The following is a 20022-nucleotide window of genomic DNA, read 5'->3' on the forward strand; positions in this document are numbered from 1 at the left end:
TCGAGCGTTTTAAAACACAAAGGATTTGATGATATTGAGGCAGACGCTGACGTTTGAGTGGATTGAGTGCGGCAGTATACTCTCGAGGAAAATTTATTTTCTGCATTAGCTTGATAGATAAAATATTTGAATGATTTATGTTAATGAATTTATTAGAGATTTTTATGCTTTAGGCTGATGATAATTGATCTTTTTAAAGGACGACGTAGGATTTTTGGTTAATTGATGATTTAAAGATTTTTATGCACTTGAGATTTCAAATGTTAAATATTATGATTTATGGAAATAATAAGTTATTTTAATTAGTAATTTTCAAGTTTATGATTTTTTTTTTTAAAAAAATAGAGGACGTTTCAGTTGGTATCAGAACGAAGGATCCCCAAAAGGTTGTGTATTGCTACTTCGGGACCTCAAGCATATGAGTTTTTACTACTTCATATTTTATATGCTAAAATTCTTTAAATTCTTACATGATGCATGATATAGAGGCTAGGTGCATGATATTTTTTAAAAAATTAAATGCATGTTGGTTACGTGATTTGGACGCTGTGTACAGAGATGCCTCCTAGAAGGATTTTACGTAGAAATGATGAAGATAGATATGAACAGAAGATTCCACAGCCTCCATCTAATCAAGATGCTAGTGCTCATGTACTAGCCGGTATGGCTCGTTTACTAGAGCAACACGTAGGAAATGGTGCAAGGGTCCGACCGGAGGCTGCATATAAGCGTTTTAGGAGGATGAACCCCGAGGATTTTCATGGCACTACTGATCCATTCGTTGCTGAGGGAAGGATTCGATTTTTGGAAGTTATTTTTCGTTATATGGATATGGTGGATGCCAACCGAGTTCGTTGTACCATTTATTTACTGAAGGGCGACGCTTCCTTATGGTGGGAGGGAGCGGAGCGAGGAGTGAATCTAGCGACATTGACTTGGGAGGACTTCAAGAGGGGTTCTATGACAAATATTTCACATCTGATGTTCGTTCTAGGCTTAAGAGAGAGTTCATGAGTCTCCGTCAAGGGGATTTATCTGTGGCTGAGTTTGTACAGAAGTTTGATAGGGGCTGACATTTTGTTCCCTTGATTGCTAATGATGCTGTGGAAAATTTACGACACTTTCTAGATGGTTTGAGGCCGACTATCCGTTGTGATGTTATGCTCGTCGATCCTAATGATTATACTACTGCTGTTGCCAAAGCTTTTAGAGTCGAGCAGTTACTCAAGGATATTGAGTGGGAGATGTAGCGCAAGAGTAATCGTGCTCAGCAAGCTAGTCAGTAAAATAAGAAGCCTTATATGGGACCACCTAGGCAACCGGAACCGTCGAAACCACGAGGACAACCACCTCGAGAAAAATCCCGAAGACTGCTGAGAAACCACTTTGCAAGGAGTGCAATCGTCAACATTATAGTAAGTGCATGTGGGGAACCTACAAGTGCTTCAAGTGCGGAGATATGAGACACAAGGCTGGGGATTGCCCAAAGCTCAAGTAACGGACGACTGGAAGGGTCTATGTGATGCAAGCTGAGGAGGCTGAGGCTGAGCCGACACAACACTAATTACTGGTAACCTAGTTGTTTAACGTTTTTACGATACTTCTATTGCATGAAATGTTAAAGTGGTTATATGAATTGATTGAAATATTGAAGAACTTAGAGGAGAATATGTTGTATGCCCTACCTGAGCTGGATTTTAGGGATGACATTGAAAATTATTGGGATAGAAATATTCGGGAAGCCGATTTTGGGCAAACGAAGGACTTTTAAAAGATCAAAAATGTTATTTTTGGAAACTAGTTTTTATAAAATTTAATGTTTCAATTAAATAAGAGCTATTGGGACCAATTTAACTATATTTTATATGCTAAAATTCTTTAAATTCTTACATGATGCATGATATAGAGGCTAGGTGCATGATATTTTTAAAAAAATTCAATGCATGTTGGTTACGTGATTTGGATGCTGTGTACAGAGATGCCTCCTAGAAGGATTTTACGTAGAAATGATGAAGATAGATATGAACAGGAGATTCCACAGCCTCCATCTAATCAGGATGCTAGTGCCCGTGTACTAGCCAGTATGGCTCGTTTACTAGAGCAACACGTAGGAAATGGTGCAAGGGTCCGACCGGAGGCTGCATATAAGCATTTTTGGAGGATGAACCCCGAAGATTTTCATGGCATTACTGATCCATTCGTTGCTGAGGGATGGATTCGATTTTTGGAGGTTATTTTTCGTTATATGGATATGGTGGATGCCAACCGAGTTCGTTGTACCATTTATCTAATGAAGGGTGACGCTTCCTTTTGGTGGGAGGGAGCGGAGCGAGGAGTGAATCTAGCGACATTGACTTGGGAGGACTTCAAGAGGGGTTCTATGACAAATATTTCACATCTGATGTTCGTTCTAGGCTTAAGAGAGAGTTCATGAGTCTCCGTCAAGGGGATTTATCTGTGGCTGAGTTTGTACAGAAGTTTGATAGGGGCTGATATTTTGTGCCCTTGATTGCTAATGATGCTGTGGAAAATTTATGACACTTCCTAGATGGTTTGAGGCCGACTATCCGTTGTGATGCGATGCTCGTCGATCCTACTGATTATAATACCGCTGTTGCCAAAGCTTTTAGAGTCGAGCAGTTACTCGAGGATATTGAGTGGGAGATGTAGCGCAAGAGGAATCGTGCTCAGCAAGCTAGTCAGCAAAATAAGAGGCCTTATATGGGACACCTAAGCAACTGGAACCGCCGAAACCACGAGGAAAACCACCTCGAGAAAACATCCCGAAGACTGCTGAGAAACCACTTTGCAAGGACTACAATCGTCAACATTATAGTAAGTGCATGTGGGGAACCTACAAGTGTTTCAAGTGCGAAGATATGAGACACAAGGCTGGGGATTGCCCAAAGCTCAAGTAACCGACGACTGGAAGGGTCTATGTGATGCAAGCTCAGGAGGCTGAGGCTGAGCCGACACAACACTAATTACTGGTAACCTAGTTGTTTAACGTTTTTACGATGCTTCTATTGCATGAAATGTTAAAGTGGTTATATGAATTGATTGAAATAATAAAGAACTTAGAGGAGAATATGTTATATGCCCTACCTGAGCTGGATTTTAGGGGTGGCATTGAAAATTATTGGGATAGAAATGCAATTTTCGAGATTCTAATGACCGAAATGAAGAGTAAAATTTAAGCTAAGAGGGTTAAGTATGAGGTGGACGAGGGATCCTAAGCTTTTCGATTATCAAGTCAAGGAAAATTTCGAGGACGAAATTTTAATTAGGGGGGGAGAGATTTGTAACATCCGAAAAAAACTAACCTACGTAAGTCACATGCATGCAAATTATTTGAATTGTTTAATTTTTTATTTAATTTATTTTAAATGCTTGCATGGTACATAATAAATGATTAAATGATTTTATGGCATGATTTCATGAAATTGAATGATTTTACCTGAATATTCGATAGTAGGTTGGGGAAAGGAGACCGGGGACGATCAAGACAAGAATAAATATTTTCAAGAATTCTTAATATGATTAAAAATGATTAAACTTTTCTAAAAATGATAGAGTTCGAATTATTTTACGAGATGAGCTCAATTTTATTCGGGAAGCCGATTTTGGGCAAACGAATGACTTTTAAAAGATCAAAAATATTATTTTTGGAAACTAGTTTTTATTAATGTTTCAATTAAATAAGAGTTATTGGGACCAATTTAACTAAATTGAGTATGACCAATTGCTCATATGCTTGGAAGTCCAAAACTCAAGCCCATTATGATGCAAATTAAAATCTTTAAATAAGATACATAGGCTTTGGAACATAGACATCAGCATATTTTTACACACACAATACACAAAATTCGAAAGTTATCATGAGGAAAATCTAGGGTTCTTCGTCGCCCGTTCGTCCTTTCCTTGTGTCCCAGCGCCGACGATCACGTATTCGAGCGTTTTAAAACGCAAAGGATTTGACGATATTGAGGGAGACGCTGACGCTTGGGTGGATCGAGTGCGACAATATACTCCCGAGAGACATTTATTTTCTGCATTAGCTTGATAGATAAAAGATTTGAAGGATTTATGTTAATGAATTTATTAGAGATTTTTATGCTTTAGGTTGATGATAATTGATCTTTTTAAAGGTCGACGTATGATTTTTGGTTAATTGACGATTACAGATTTTTATGCATTTGAGATTTCAAATGTTAAATTATTATGATTTATGAAAATGTTAAGTTATTTTAATTAGTAATTATCGAATTTATGATTTATTTTTTTTTAAATAGAGAACGTTTCAATGCGCTTGTCCCAAATCAGGTTAACATTGTTTATATGATGTTACAGCAGATGCTCATGATAACTTGAGTTTTAGACCGACTATTTATACACATCAGTTGAAATATGGTAATATGACTTATTTATCATAGTAGCAATGGCCAGTAACATGAAAGATTGGTTGGTTTTTAACAAGTGGTTTTAAAGAACTCGCGTAAAACTTGGTATTGGATCCTTTTCTCGACAAGATTATTAGGCAAGAATTCAGACATTGGTATAAATCAATGTTGCTAAGAAGAATTTTTAGAGGTAGCATTAGGAATAAGGACACTCTGGAAATGTGGAAAATCTTTGCTTCACAAGGCCTACTGTGGAGCATACATCATTCTATCTTGTGATCGCAACTGATGGTGGTGGAGCATAGACCATTCGATCGTCACAAACTGTTATACATGTTTATTCAGCTCGATGTTCATCTCGGCTGTTATTTTAGTTCATCAAGATCGATTTTCATTTCGTCCCCACAATTTGTACTAAGTTCATCTGAGTTAATCTGGAATGTTTCGGACCTTCGAGTTCATTTTAAATGCTTTGTTATGTGTTATTAAATGATAGGAAAAATTGTATTTTTGTTCAAAAAATTTCCCTGTATTATATAAGCCTGTATATTTAATTGCCCTACATTATTAGTACAGAGGAAGTACGGTTAACCAATTTTGTGTTAGAAAGCCGTAGCCTTCCCCGCATCATCACAGATTCTCACCACAGCACCGGAAATTGGTTCGGAAGATTCGAAATATGCGATTATTCCTCGCCAAACGGCTTTCCACCACGCTCCTATCCGCCGCCGCCGCCATTTCGTCAAATTCTTCAGCGTATACCTGCCACATCAGACGCCACCAGCCTTCGGTTCACGGGTTTCTTAGCGACCTCCTTTCCTCCCCATGGTCCACCACCCAGCTCCGCTGCGCTAGATTCTCCGGTGCTGATGTATGATTTGTTCTCATGTTTCTTTCTTTAACTACGTGGAATCTAAGCACAGTAACTCTGATATGTGTAAACATTATATATTATTGAAAAAGTGCTCAATTTATTCATGTCGATCTTTCCCTTGCTGAAGTATGGGATCCCGGGTCTTGTTTTGTTTCTTTTCTTTTAGAAATTATGTACATTTATTAGTTATGAGTGCGCATAGTTGAAGTACTGATAGTGATTTATGATTGCCTGTGGTTATTTACTGATTACAGCTAAAACTCGCGAAGTTGCCCTGCTTGCAGATACATTTTTGATAAAAAGTCGGTGTTTCTTTTCTTTATGTTCCTATGACTGGTTATTTAGATTGAGTACATTTAATCAGTTAGATAACCAAGACTTAATCAGCATCACCCTGGATCATGTGAATGAAATCCTTAATCCCACCTAGCAAATATTACTCCTATAATTATGTACAAGTCTATTAATCCACGATTCTCGCTTCATATCATTCTCATCATATTTGCTTCCATGATTCTCTAATCATTCTCATTATATTTGCTTCCACGATTCTTGCCTCTCAATCAGTCCTGTTTAATCGGGGGTGTATAACTGGTGACAATTTGGGATATGTTTGCACCACATGTTAGGGTCACCTTCCTATTTCCTGGTAAATTTTTTACTGGTGGCAATTTTCTCGTTTCTATTTGCTTATGTATCTATCCACACTTGATTTTTGGTCAATAGAGTGGTTCTAAATATTTATAAAACTTTGTTTCTTGTTTTGCATTTATGCTATGCTAATAATAGAACTGAGGGGGGGATAAAGAGGTCATGCCTTATGATAAAAAGGCGGACATTGAACCTTTAACTGATATAATCTCAACTCTTAACTTAGAACCTGCTCACAATTGTGACATTTTCATGATTGTTTCAATTTTTCAGGTAAGACCAGGAAATGTTATTATGAGAAGAGGTTAGATTTTCTGAATCTATAGTAAGGATATATGTATAAACTATACATTGATGTGATGTTGTTTTTGTATGACGGATTGGATGATGCAACACAGGAAAGCTTTTTCAGGTAATCATTTACATGAAGTTATGAATCTTATGATCATTTGTCCTATTTTTCCCAGTCGCCCTTTCCTATTTCATTTGAGTTATTAAGCCATGAATATGGCTCAATATGACAGTAGTGCATGCTTATGTTGTGGTCAGGTGGTAAAAGCGCAGCATACCACCCAAGGTAGGGGAGGAGCTATAATACAGGTTATGTCTAATTTGTTTCAGAATATTTTTTTTTATCTTGCTCCATGATGTATATATGTCAGTCAATCAATTTTCTATATTAATTACTACTTCATGGCTGTTCTTTTCTTCTTTTTTCTGTCGTTTTAAATGGGTCGAGTGATAAAACTGTGTTTTGGACTCCTGGTGTGCAATGAGCTTTCCGGATTAGAACTTCCTTGCAGATGTATGAATTTTGTATTTGTTACAGCTATCATCGGACACATTATCTTACCTGACAAAACAAATTGTTAGCGCCAAATTGTTTTCATTTTGCCACATATAGTTTCCAGCATCATCCCTGTACCTATATTTTTCATTTCTGTTTGCGCAAAAGTGAAATTTACCCTTGAAATGGTGGAAATGGACCTTAGTATTCATCGTTTTGCCGCACATCAAAAATAAACATTCGTTCTTACTGAAAATTCTCTATTGGTGAAGGAAGGTTGTTTTTAGTTCTCTTTTTAGTTATTTTTTAAGCATATCCTAACTTAAAAGACTTCTAATTTCAAATCCTTTTTATATTTGAGAATTCACCTAATATTGTCTAAAACTGGAATGAGCAGGTATGCTGACAAGTAACTTTATCTTCTATTGGCTCATTTTGCTGGCTGATTTTAGACTTTAACCCCTCAAATATGCTTCTTATATTCTCTTTGTTTCATCTTCTTTTTCGTTATTTTTTATGCATATCCTAGTTAAAAGATCACCTATTTCAAATCCATTTTATGTTTGAGAATTCACTTTGTCATTATTCTCTTTGTTCTTCCTTATTCTTAATATTGTATACAAACTTCAATGAGAAGGTATGCTGACAAGTGTCTTTATCTTCTACTTGCACATTTCGCTGGCTGATTTATGACTTTAACCCCTCAAATATGCTTCATCTTTTTTTGTTTGTTCAATGTTAAAGGTGGAGCTCCGGGATGTTGATAGTGGAAGCAAATCCAATGAGCGGTTACGAACTGATGAGCCAGTTGAAAGTATGCATAGTCGAGTCCACAATTCTCTTTAGAATTAAAACATGTGGAGATTTGATAGTTTATTTATGCAGTCATTTGATGACTCACTAAAATATTGATGTGGGTAATTTTCATATTCAAGGATATGAGTTTGAAAGGATGACAAAATATAATATTACATTTTGTTCCATGTTTAATGTAAAATTCCAGCTTGTAATCGTGTCTGTTAAAGTTTTATGCAAATTTATGAAGAGAAATACGGTCATGTAGAGCATACAAAGAAAACTTTGAAATTATGTTTAAAACTTCAAACATTCTTCTGAAACTAGAAACTTCAAATAGATTAACAATGATAAGAATATCTAATCCATATCTTTTATTCTATTTATTTTTTCACGTTTTCAACTTTTCTTTCACTGCTAGGCCTCTGGTTTATAGGTTGCCCACTGAATGGATTATTTCATTGAATAGTTAGATCACATTAGGGTTTTAAGGTTAGTGAAGTAGGTGGTAAGACATATTTTCAGGTATGGAGGTTTTATTCTAGTTCAAACTTGCATGAGATGTGTATATGAACTTATTTTGCCGTGCTTCCAGATGTGCCGGGGGGGGTGGGGGCAATAGCTTTATTTGAAGCGCCATCCCTTAGACAGGGATTTTGAAACTTCTTTCTATGAACTGAATAGTTTACCAATGGTTTTTTTTTTTTAACCTGAATCTGACTCACTTGATCAATGTTTCCACTTGTGCAACTAGCTCTGAGGAACATGTGTCTCTGACTTGAAGTTTATATCATACATTTGAATATGAATATAATGCTGTTAAAGTTATCTGACTTGTGTACATGCAAGAATATATTAAGGATTTGTAAAAAAATTTCTTAAATTATTTCTTTTAAGTTTTGTGAAAGAAGTCACACTTGGGATCATTATACAAATAACCTTTTATATCTTATTTGAATTGGGCAAAAGTCTTGTTGAGAGAATTAATGATGCACCAAGTAATTTTATGGTGTTAACACAACAGTTTAGTTTCAATATTTCATATCTTTGTGAACTGGAATTTTCAATGTTGGCCTAGGTCACTGCTACTTTATGGGTCTGTCTAAAAATTTAAATCATAAATAGCATACAGAGTTAAGTAATTCTACCAATATCTTTCCGATATTTGCAGGAGTGTTTGTTCAAGAGAAGTCACTTACATATCTTTATACCGATGATGAAACCGGAAATGTTGTGCTAATGGAGTGAGTAATGTGTTTTATTTCTATATTTGAACAAATTATGTACTTGGTTCATTAGAGCGAGGCACACGAAAGTTGTTCTCTAATCTGTTCAGATCTGTTGCATATCCAGCCCTGAAACATATGGCCAGCTAGATGTACCAAGTCACTTATTTGGTGAATCTCTTGCATATCTTCAAGGTAATGATATTTTGCTTCTAAACTTCTTATGCATCTTTCTTGTTTACTTGTTTCTTGGGGATCTACGTTTTATTTATGCTAACCTGGGAGGAAGGTAATCTGAAACAAAAAATTGAAGAAAAGTGTAGGGACCTCTTAGTCCTCTCCTGCAAAGTCAGAGAGAGAAATAATAGATCCTGGAGCATATCATTAGTCAACAAGATATGAAGGTTGCTTCAGAGCCATATTGTTTACTTCTCTGCTAAACCCTTAACGCGTCATAAAGCCTTACCATTACGGCATTATAAACTCTCTATACTTTATCGACTGACATCTACATCACGGGCTAGTCGCAGGTCCAAATAATCTGTTTTCATGTCTAAACAATGTCATGTATCAACACATTAAATAAAAATTGCATGTTAATAAAACATGATATTGGTTTTATACACCAATTAATTACATGTAGTGGGAACTATGATTCCATGTAAGCACATAAATCATGTAATCTCACAATATTTGATACAAATATGTCTTATGTTACTTGGTCGTTATGTAACTTATAATATCAGATGACCAACTAAAAAGACTGGGATCATGCAAGAAGTTATCACTACATGGCCACAATAACATGACAATCATCAATTAATTACGCCACAAAACATCATCTACAAGCTAAAAGTTTAAAGGGCAAGCGACCAAGTGTGATGTTTCAATCTCTCCTAGCAAAGGCCATTTTTGGTCCATACCATGCTTGATGAAAATTAGATATCTTCAGTTCCTAGTTATCGGCTTCTTCGCATCCTGTAAAGTAGTTAGGTTATGTCTCCTTCTGAGTTTGCCAAATGTTGGCTTGATTCTAATGGATTAGATAATTATTGAATTAATCCTGTGATCCAAGTATAATATCTATATGCAAGGTGCATAATTGGCACAAGCCTTTGCCATCCCTTGGAGTTATGCCCATGCCAGTCCACATTACAATTTTTCTTAAATAGCTAACAGAGAAACCAATTCTAAATGTTTTTTTTATTTTTTTCTGCGTTTTTCATTTTATCAAGAAACTTTAATGAGTGTCTTCATCTTTTCTGTTGTGTCACTTTTTGAAATTTTTACCCCCACTTTTGTGCATTTCAATATTATTTTATGTCTGTGTATTGCATATTGTCAAGCTTAATATTACAAGTTCATTTTTGATTGTAAATAATCAGTTTTATATGATGTATTATACTTCCTTACAAGCAGATGATATGAAAGTAACTGTCCAACTCTATGATGAAAAGCCAATGGCAGCATCAATGCCCAATCGAGCAATATGCACAGTTGTTGAAGCAGCTGACATTGTAAAGGGAAGTGGACCGATGCCGTAAGTGCAGCTTTCTTAATAAGCTGTTGTCCATGTGTTTTTAGCTCAAATGATTAATCATAAGGAAATCTTATCATCATGGTTAATCAACACAACATGAAATTATTTTTATTTATTGTGTTTATCTTGTGACTTTCAAGTTTGTTATCTTTACTGGTCTTATACATTGTCTTCTTACTTGGTTGTGTTCTTTTCCCTTGGGCTACATGTAATTGTGAGTTGCTATTAACATTTTTCTCATCGTTCTTCACCTTTGCAGTTACAAAAAGGTTTTGCTGGACAATGGTCGCACTATCCAGGTAATATATGCGATACACCGTTTGTTATGTGGTAAAATGTTTGCTGGTTTGGCTCGGCTCATAAAACAGTAATCAACAAAGTAATCCTATAATGTACTTTGGTAATTTTACTGAAAGTCTTTCAATCTATAAAGACTCAGTGAAGTTCATCGAAGCAGCACTCTCACCAAAAGTATCATATTCTATTTCTAGAAGTAATCAAAATATGTTTTAAACATCATACAATGACAGAATGACATGATTATGACTTGTATATATCTTCTCGGACATCTTCTTAAAACACAGTTATAATCAAGCAATCTTAGTGGTGCAGTGTGTCTTATCATTTGTGGACTGTATTAAACGACATTGTAAATTATCAAAATGATACAAACTCGAGAACTTTGTGGATGCATGAATGAGTGAAGCCTATTTGAATGAGAGGAGAAAAATACTATTTATCGATTTTTAAATTTATTTTTACTATCAAAATGGTACAAACTCGAGAACTTTGTGGATGCATGAATGAGTGAAGCCTATTTGAATGAGAGGAGAGAACTACTATTTATCGATTTTCAAATTTATTTTGCCTTTCCCCCATTCTCTTCACCTGGAACAGCTTTTTTCTTCAGCCATTTAAGGAAAAAAGATGTGACATGCTTCAACCCAACATTGGTTGTCAGGCCATTCAACCTAATAAATGCATTAACATCAGATTACTTTGCTCATAACAGGCCCCAGCCCATGTGTTAGCCGGCGAAAAGATTATTGTCAGTACCACTGACAACTCTTACATTGGCAAGTGAGTTGAAGAAACAATGTCTTGCATAGTTTGGATTTCTAATCCGATTCACCGATTCTATTTTGTGCTACGGTTCATCTTCAATTTAACTATTGGTATGTTTTCTCAGGGCTTGAGAACATCTTTGCATCGTCGTCAATGAAAAATGTTTGATCTGAAGGACTATTCCTGTGAGTTTCTCACAGTTGCTTTCTACAGATTTGGTGGAGTTGTTACCAACGTTTATCCGTGCTTTTCTTGTGGGTAGCTTCTGTAAGTAGTTTGGCAGATTCTAAAATGCTGCGGATCTACAATTTTGATGGGAATGACTTCATTTATATATTCATAACTTAAAGATGTTTTTGTCTGATTGAGTGAAATTTTTGGCTCAGAACTTTCAAGTCCTATAATAAATTTTAATCAATTTTTATTGGGATTTTACGAGTTCTTGATGCTTACAACATAATGTTTGTATGCATATTTACTTTAGGAATGCAATATTTATTGATCTAGTAAATCGTTAGTTTTTGCACTTTAAACTTATTTGTTCGGGCTATTGGCCTTATCATGATCTTACATAACAAATAATTTTTTCTTCTCATGTTTCCACTGTTAACCAGTTTATTTTTCCAAAACTAGAAATTATTTATGGTCATAGTTGGTGCGTGTGAAGAAGGATCCAATGCAAATTCATTCATTTAGTTTGCCAGAATTTGATTTGAAGTTGGGTCTAGAAGATTAAATTTGAAATATTTCATGTTATTTGAGGATATGAAATAATTTGTTTGGTTCAAAAAATAACTTGGCATTAAAGTTGATGAGCTTGAGATCATTTCATTTGGCATCACTAAGGCAACATTGGTAAAAGAATGTAAATTTATCGAGTTTGTTTGGATAAACTATTATACGAAAGGATTTTGAATCGTTAACTATCAATTTGAACTATTTTGTACGTCATTGTAATAGATTTATATATCTTATTTGCAGTTGGCTAATTTTTTTTCCCTACAAATCCAAGTTTTTCAAGCGAATTTCAATTCATGATTTGAGATCCAAGTTTACCAAAATTTTCTCTCTAAATTGACTAGAAAAAATAACTAAAAGTTGCATAATCCATTCGAGTTTACAATGAATAAAAATGATGCAAAAGCTAGTTGAAAGCTATTAGTAGGGACAGAGAGGTAGGACCTCATGAAAAGGTAGTAATTTGTTGTATTTTAGTAGTGGTGGGTAGCACCAGGGGTGTTCAAACTTCGGATAAAACCGAAAAAATCGAAAATTCAAACCGAAAAAATCGAACACCGAACCGAACCGAAAATAGAATTGTGTAATTCGGATACAAATGTTAAAACCGAAATTTATTTGGTTCGGTTTTGGATTATATATGTCAAAAACCGAACAAACCGAAAAACCGAAATTTCATTAAATTAATAATATTTTTTATATTTTTATTTATATTATATATTTTGATATGATATCTAGTGAATGAAAAACCATTTTGAACAATTTTTAGTTGATTGTTGTTTGTTTAATTAATTTAGATCTTATATTTAAATATTTTATTAAGAAAACGTATAGAAAGTTAACATATTATATTTTACAATATATTTATATTATTAATTTAAATAATTATACCAAAACCGAATTAACCCGACCGAAATAACCGAACCGTTTTGGTAGAAAACCGAACCGAACCGAAGAAAAATGGTTCGGATATCGGATTATATATTTCTAAAACCGAAAATCGAAAAAATCGAAATAAAAAACCGAAAACCGAACCGAACCGACCGATGAACACGCTAGATAGCTCTGCCTCATGAAAAAAGATAGTAATTTGTTGTATTTTAGTAGTGGTGGGTGGCTAGTGCTAAAAAATTATACTTGATTAACATTTTGGCCAGCCTGTTTTCTTGGGATATTTTTTTTTTTTTTGGGTTTTTGCAAAAATAAACCTGATTTGTAATGAATGCCAAATTATTCAAATTTTAAAGGGTTGAGAACTTAAAAAAGTTGGCAAAAATTTGTGTGAGACGGTCTCACGGGTCGTATTTTGTGAGACGAATATCTTATTTGGGTCATCATGAAAAAATATTACTTTTTATGCTAAGAGTATTACTTATTATTGTGAATATCGGTAGAGTTGACCCGTCTCACAGATAAAGATTCGTGAGACCGTTTCACAAGAGACCTACTTAAAAAAGTTTACGTTAGTTGTCAATGTTGATGTTGAAAGAAATAGCTCCTACATCTTTTAACACTTGAGTTTTCTATGACTATCTTTCTTTCGCGTGTTGCATATGTGATTAAACATTAAATGAAACATTTTTCTTATTTTGGCTTCAAGGGGGAAATCATGAAGATCATTCTAATAGGAATGTGATAACATTTATCTTTATTTATTATTGTTGTTGGATGTAATAGTTGTTCTTTTTAATAGATAAATCGAAACAAGACGTTTAAGTTGTTGTACGATTTAAAAAATTTAAGTTACATCATTACCACAATTTATAACTTTTGGTAAAACGAAAAACGTTCCATCCTACAATTATGTTAAAAAAACTAACATTGTATTCATCAGTTTTTTTGCTTTTATATTGTTGGTTTTTTCATAGAAAAGAAAATTACATGAGATTAACTCTAAGACAGCCGTTTTCTTGATTCCAAACAAAGGGTTGATGCGGATCAAGTGATAAATTTGATTATTACGAAGTTTGAATCAACCATAAATTATTACAAGTTGCAATTTTGTGAAAACTAGCTACTGTTATACTCCATTTGGTTCTAACAAGATATACAAAGCTGTCCGCTTAAACTATGTCAAACATTCAGATTGTTGCCATAATCTACTATATGGTTGCCAAATGGGCGATAATCGTGAAAAATGGAAAATAGCATTTGGACCCCCTTTGAAACATCAAAAGTTCATGAAACTCCCTATGAAATATTAATATGTTAAATACACCCTCATTTTTTTTATTTTATTTTATTTTTTATAGGGAATGAGGATATTGATTTAGTCTCGTATGTTTTCCTAAGCCTAGAGATCAAGTAAATCTCTTTACATGTCGTTTATCACCTTTTGTAGTAAGTTGGGGTTTATTATTTCTGCTCACATGGGGTTTAATAGATGATTTTCAAAACTATGAAATGAATTTTGTTTTATGAACACTTTTTTTTTGTACAGTACTAAATATGCAAGTTATATGGATAAGAAGTAACATGACTACAGTGATAGTTATATCACATTGGCTACGATGACACAGTTGTATCACAATGACTATGCATGGGTGGTTAATCTACTAAAACTAAGCTATTGGCCAATGTTGAATACGAACACGAACTACGTGATTACGCATGAATGACTACGAATGTCATATAACGTGAATAATGTTATCGCCATCGATTTTACATGCTTTAAACCACGGTGCATCACAAAATTGATAACTATGATCATTTCTATGCATATTGTTATAAATAAACCCCAATTACTATGTTATGAATTCATATAGCCCATATGTTGCAGGTCCATGTACTAAGGATGAACAGGATGTCGAGCCTCCAGTGGATAAATGTAGCGTGTCTTACCTCACAAGAGCCTGAAAATGGCTAAATGATTCCTACTTAATGTGATACTTATGAATACATGTAATATGTTGTCTTTAAATATGGTTTGAGTTTTGAATAAGGGATTGTTATCTCAATAAAAGTGGTTGGTATGGTTTGATGTGTGAGTTACAATTTAGTATTAAGTGAGTCATGTATCGTTTGTGTTTCTATGTTTATTGTATTGTAGAATAAGACTCGTAAAGTATGTACACGTACTATGTTTAAACTCTTGTTATATCTTTTGAGAATGTTGCAAGATATTTATTGAAGTGGTGATTTTACATGTGTTTGAATCGAGACCGGGTAGGTAAAAATTTGTATGTAATTTTGGATGCGTCCGAAATAAAGAGAACTGTTTCCGAAAATTTATAATCAAAATAAAAGTGTTTGAGGTTCAAGCCTCTCCTACTAGTCCTTGTGCCAATATGTGAATCATATATGGTGATACCTCATGGATGGACCCACTAAGGTTAGGGCCAAACCAGATTGGGACCCCTGGCCCATCCTCAGCTAAGGTGGAAGGCTCATCATGGGCCCAACTACTCTCCTATAAATATCAGGTTTATTCATTCAATATATTGTTTTTCAGGTGCATCCTTAGCTGCACTCATCTTATATCCTCAGTATTTGACTTGAGCATCAGAGGGGCTATGCTAGGACACCCTCTCGATCCTCTTCTAACGGTCTTCTTCGTGATTTCAGGCTTAGAGGCAAGTCGAAGCCTGTTCTGGGACTAGCATCACCAGCTGGAATCAGACCCTAAATTTTTAGTGAGTATCACTTAGCGCCGTTTGTGGAAAGTTGGAGTTGAGACGTAGAGATGGTAGGTCGGAGAGGGAGCAGAAGAACTAATTCAGTGTCGTCACGTCCTCCGATGAGACCGGAGCAGCATCTTCTTGAGGAGACAGGACGTGAACAACCTCATCCTGAGACAAGATCCAAACAACCTCGTCATGAAACGAGGGCCGAACAGCTTCGTACCGATGAGAATGTAGGAAACTTGACCCTGGAACAATTGGGTCAGTTCATCACCAGGATAATAAATGAAGCCATGAAGAGGAACCAAGAGTCTATGTTTGTTGAAGGACAAGCCACTCGCCAGGAGCGAGAGGAGAATGTTGAGGGCCATTAGAGCAGGATTGAAAAGACGCGACCCCTCCCAAGTGAGGACACTCCGGAGATGGCAGAAATGTGGAGGGAGATAGGGATGTTGAGACATCAATTAAGGAATAGATCTACAGTGCCAAAGAAAGAAAGTCCTTTTTCTCTCGCCATTTTGGATGAAGGGCTTCCTCCATGTTTTTTACAATCAAATGTGATAGAGTACGATGGACATACCGATCCAGAAGAACATTTGGGGAGGTTTGTGAACGCAACTCTATTGCATCAGTATTCAGATGGAGTCAAGTGTAGGGTGTTTCTGGGCACGTTGGTGAGGTCAGCCCAGCAATGGTTTAACACCTAGCGGCCCAACTCCATACGATCTTTCGAGGATTTTTCCGCTACTTTCTTGCACAAATTCGCTAGCAGCAAGAGGCACCAGAAAAATTACCTGAGCCTGCTCGTGATGGAACAACAAGAAGCTGAAACCTTGCGAGAATTTAAACAGCATTTCAATGATGCAGCGTTGGAGATACCCGCAGCTACCCCTAACATCATGATAAGTGCCTTTATCCAAGGACTTAGAGGAGGGGAATTATTCAAATTGTTGGTCAAGAAACCTCCATCGAGTTATGATGATCTTTTGGCTCGGGCAGAAAAGTATGTAAATCAAGAAGATGCCCAGCGGCACAAGAGGATGGAGCAGCGGCCTGAGGAAAATAGAGTTGATGGAGCGGAAAGAGGAGATAAGAAGAGATGCGCGGGTGAGAGAGAGGAGGACAATACTAGGGGCAGAGGACAATTCTCATCCCATTTTACTCTAAGTAGGAATCGTGACAAGGTGATGGAGGTGAGGGAGTCAGAGGGGAGGTGGGAGAAGTCGCAGAGGGTTGAGAGCAGTGTTAGATTGCCTCCGCTAGACAGACAATAAGGATCCTCATCCAGGGATCGACCGAGGTCTTGCCCGTCCCCCAGACGAGGTCGAGGCCCTCCATGGATAGATCAGAGGGTCGAGGAGCAGAGAAGGGAAGGGCAAGATCAAGATGTTCTTCGAGAGCCTGTCGATCCGAGGAGGAGAATGAATGAAGACAACCCTCCTACGAGAGGAATGATTCATATGATCTTGGGGGTGCTACTGATGGAGACTCCGGGCGAGCTCGGAAAGTACACGGAAGAAGGTTGGAGAACTTTGAGATATACAAGGACATGGACTTACCACAAGATCCCATCATCAATTTTGGACCAGAAGACCTCCAAGGCGTTGTGGCTCCACATAATGATGCTCTGGTGGTGACGACCACCATTTCCAATTACGACGGGACAAGGATATTTATTGATAATAAAAGCTTCATGAGTATTTTCTTCAAGAGAACGTTGGATCAAATGAAAGTGGAAGGATTTGAGTTCGAACCAGTCTCTACCCCTCTGTATGGGTTCGCGGGACAGGCCATTCAGCCATTGGGTCAAATTGTTCTTCCCTTATCCGTGGCGAGTGATCCTCGGAGGGTAACCAAGATGATAACCTTCGCGGTGGTAGACACTCCATCATCGTATAATGGAATCTTGGGACTGGCAGCCCTAAAGGATTTTAGAGCCGTTGCTTCCACCTGTCATCAAAAGCTTAAGTTTCCCGTGGGAAAAGGAGTTGGAGTCTTGTGCGGGGACCAAAAAGTCGCGCGTCGGTTTTAGGAAGGGGTAGTGATGGAGGAGGAAAAAAGAGCGCGTGTAGAGGTTAACATGATTAGGAAAGGAAGAAGTGGGTGACTTGGTTCTAAGGAAGGTACGAGAAGAGCAGAGAGGAAAGTTTGACCTAAAGTGAGAGGGTATTTTTAGAGCGATCGAGAAGCTTAATTCTGGAGCTTATTACTTGGAGAATTGTGGGGACCCGGACGCTAATTCATTTCTTAATCGTTTTTGGTAATAATTGGATCAATTTAATAAACTGGGTCTAATTTTTTAAAAAAATACAAGTGCGGAACATAATAAAATCAATCTGATATAAACATCAACATAAAAGTACAAGTTTTGTACAATCACATTAAAATCAAACTAAGGTTCAACTACTATATGTCAAGTGTTGAAGCCTATTCTACTTCTGGGTCCGAATCTCCACGCTAACTGTAATCTCTCATCCTCTTCGTGACCCTGATCATGTCCCACCTGTTGTCATGCACACATACAAACACAACAACAGCCGGATAACTCCGGTGAGAAATACATTCTCAGTATAAACAACGTGTACATGCAATCATATAACAAATATAAAAGAATGAAACAGATATCAATAACATGTATCAAAATCTGAAAGACATGACTCGATATAAAACTGTAAATCAAAACTAGGGACTCATCATCTCAGACTCAACTCATCTCTAATATAGGGATTCCGGTTTGAATAAGAACATAACAATCTCCCACCTACTCTCCCGATCGGGGTGGCGGTGCGTTCCTATTCCCGGACTTTGGTCCTTTCAATCGAATCTCCGCAATAGAAGGCGGTCTACTTCTACGCAACATCGATATAACCAAACTTCGGTGTCTTGGCAACTCAGCCGAAGACTTGGCATCTCCGCCAAATACTAGGCACATCCGCCTTGGCACTTCCGCCAATGACTAGGCACCTCTGCCTATGACTCTCTCTCGATATCTACCTTCTTTTCTTTGCTTTTCTATAAATCAATAGAATAAGCATAAACATTCAAAGAATACAAAAGTATTAAACAAGACAAATAAGTATGTGATTTAGGGAAACTCAAGTCAAATCCAACTCGAGTCTTATTTCCCGGATCAACATTGATTTATATCTTTCTCTTCTCGGTCTGACGAAGTCGAAGTCTCGAATTCAAATCTGTCCATACTCAATCTGGTAATGACAATGTCGAGGAGTACAATATCAATATACTACTCAAATCAATACTGGATATAATCAGAACTCAATCTAATTCTGTTTCAACGACATAACTGCACAACCTCAATATACCCAGCAATACAAATATCAATAAATGCCAATCTCAACTCATAATCGATCGACAAACATAATCTGATATCAAATCTGTATAATCACAATCAAATCAAATCTGATAAATCATAACAATTTCATACGGTATCTGTTCTTCAATCCGGCTTCGATTATACGATGTCTAATATATCAAGAACACCATATATCAATCACATCTGATTCCTCCAATATCATATTTTCAAATCATATCAAAACATACGAAAACTTACATCTGTGTGAAGCCTGTAACGAGAGGAGTACGGTACTGAACTCGGATCGAAATTATGATGGACGGATCTTGAACAATCATAAATCTAAAATATGAAAAGGCGTAAGGATTTTTCACGGAGCTTTTCGTTCTTCCACTTTCTGAATTGTTGAAGGTATGAAGACTTAGTGTATATATATCTTGCATGAGAATGTACGGGTGGCTTCATCTTCTTGCTACACGTCTCGCGCATATGAGCGACCTTCCTCGGCGCATATGCGCGAGACATTCTGTCTCGGCGCGTGTCTTCACGGCAGCTCGCGCATATGCGCGCACCATCGCCGCGCATATGCGCGAGGTCCTCTGCCATACCAGCGTATATGCGCGCATCTTGGTCGCGCATATGGTCGCGCATATGCGCGAGGTTCTCTGCCTACTCCGCGCATATGCGCCCGGCTTGGTCGCGCATATGCGCGAGGCTCATTCCTCGCACATAACTTCAATTCTTCTTTCGTCCTTCCCGGTCCGATCCGTTCCGTCTATAATCACCTCAATTATCAACAAATTATTTTCAATTACAATAATCAAAACCTCGGGCATTGCAAGAATGCTCAAGGCAAGTCTTTAAAGAGGCTCTGGAACGCTTACCACCTTAGGAAATATTACTCTTGACTTTATCGTTGATGTATTTCGTTTTTGAATTTTTCCTATGTAATCGGTTGAAATTTAATATAAAACCAAGTTCTTATATTAAGTTCGTGGATGTTGTTGTGTAGT

At 36.6% G+C, this 20022-nt stretch overlaps 2 protein-coding genes across 3 annotated transcripts; both read left to right on the top strand.

Annotated features, from left to right (window-relative positions):
* The first annotated feature begins 4948 nt into the window (after positions 1-4948).
* On the top strand, positions 4949-11766 carry LOC142555081 (uncharacterized). Of its 2 annotated transcripts, XM_075665741.1 has the most exons (11): positions 4949-5271; positions 6199-6229; positions 6324-6337; positions 6475-6525; positions 7457-7526; positions 8679-8751; positions 8861-8928; positions 10153-10273; positions 10533-10572; positions 11286-11353; positions 11463-11766. In XM_075665741.1, exons 1-11 carry the CDS (start codon positions 5080-5082, stop codon positions 11467-11469), a joined length of 735 nt encoding a protein of 244 aa, XP_075521856.1. In that variant the 5' UTR covers positions 4949-5079; the 3' UTR covers positions 11470-11766. The 2 variants fall into 2 exon arrangements, with proteins under 2 accessions (XP_075521856.1, XP_075521857.1); XM_075665742.1 differs by lacking the exons at positions 6199-6229; positions 6324-6337.
* A 5479-nt stretch (positions 11767-17245) lies between these two features.
* LOC142504351 (uncharacterized) lies at positions 17246-17728 on the top strand. The gene has a single exon (XM_075617229.1). The coding sequence runs from the start codon at positions 17246-17248 to the stop codon at positions 17726-17728; it is 483 nt and encodes a 160-aa protein (XP_075473344.1).
* The last annotated feature ends 2294 nt before the right edge of the window (positions 17729-20022 follow it).

Source organism: Primulina tabacum, chromosome 9 (genome assembly GCF_025594145.1).
Source record: "Primulina tabacum isolate GXHZ01 chromosome 9, ASM2559414v2, whole genome shotgun sequence".
Taxonomy (NCBI): domain Eukaryota; kingdom Viridiplantae; phylum Streptophyta; class Magnoliopsida; order Lamiales; family Gesneriaceae; genus Primulina; species Primulina tabacum.

Coding starts and splice junctions, on each gene's coding strand:
- LOC142555081 (XM_075665741.1), top strand. CDS start 5,080: ATGCGATTATTCCTCGCCAAACGGCTTTCCACCACGCTCCTATCCGCC. Junction 7,527..8,678: donor AACTGATGAGCCAGTTGAAA/GTATGCATAGTC, acceptor CGATATTTGCAG/GAGTGTTTGTTCAAGAGAAG. Junction 8,929..10,152: donor ATCTCTTGCATATCTTCAAG/GTAATGATATTT, acceptor CCTTACAAGCAG/ATGATATGAAAGTAACTGTC.
- LOC142504351 (XM_075617229.1), top strand. CDS start 17,246: ATGGACTTACCACAAGATCCCATCATCAATTTTGGACCAGAAGACCTC.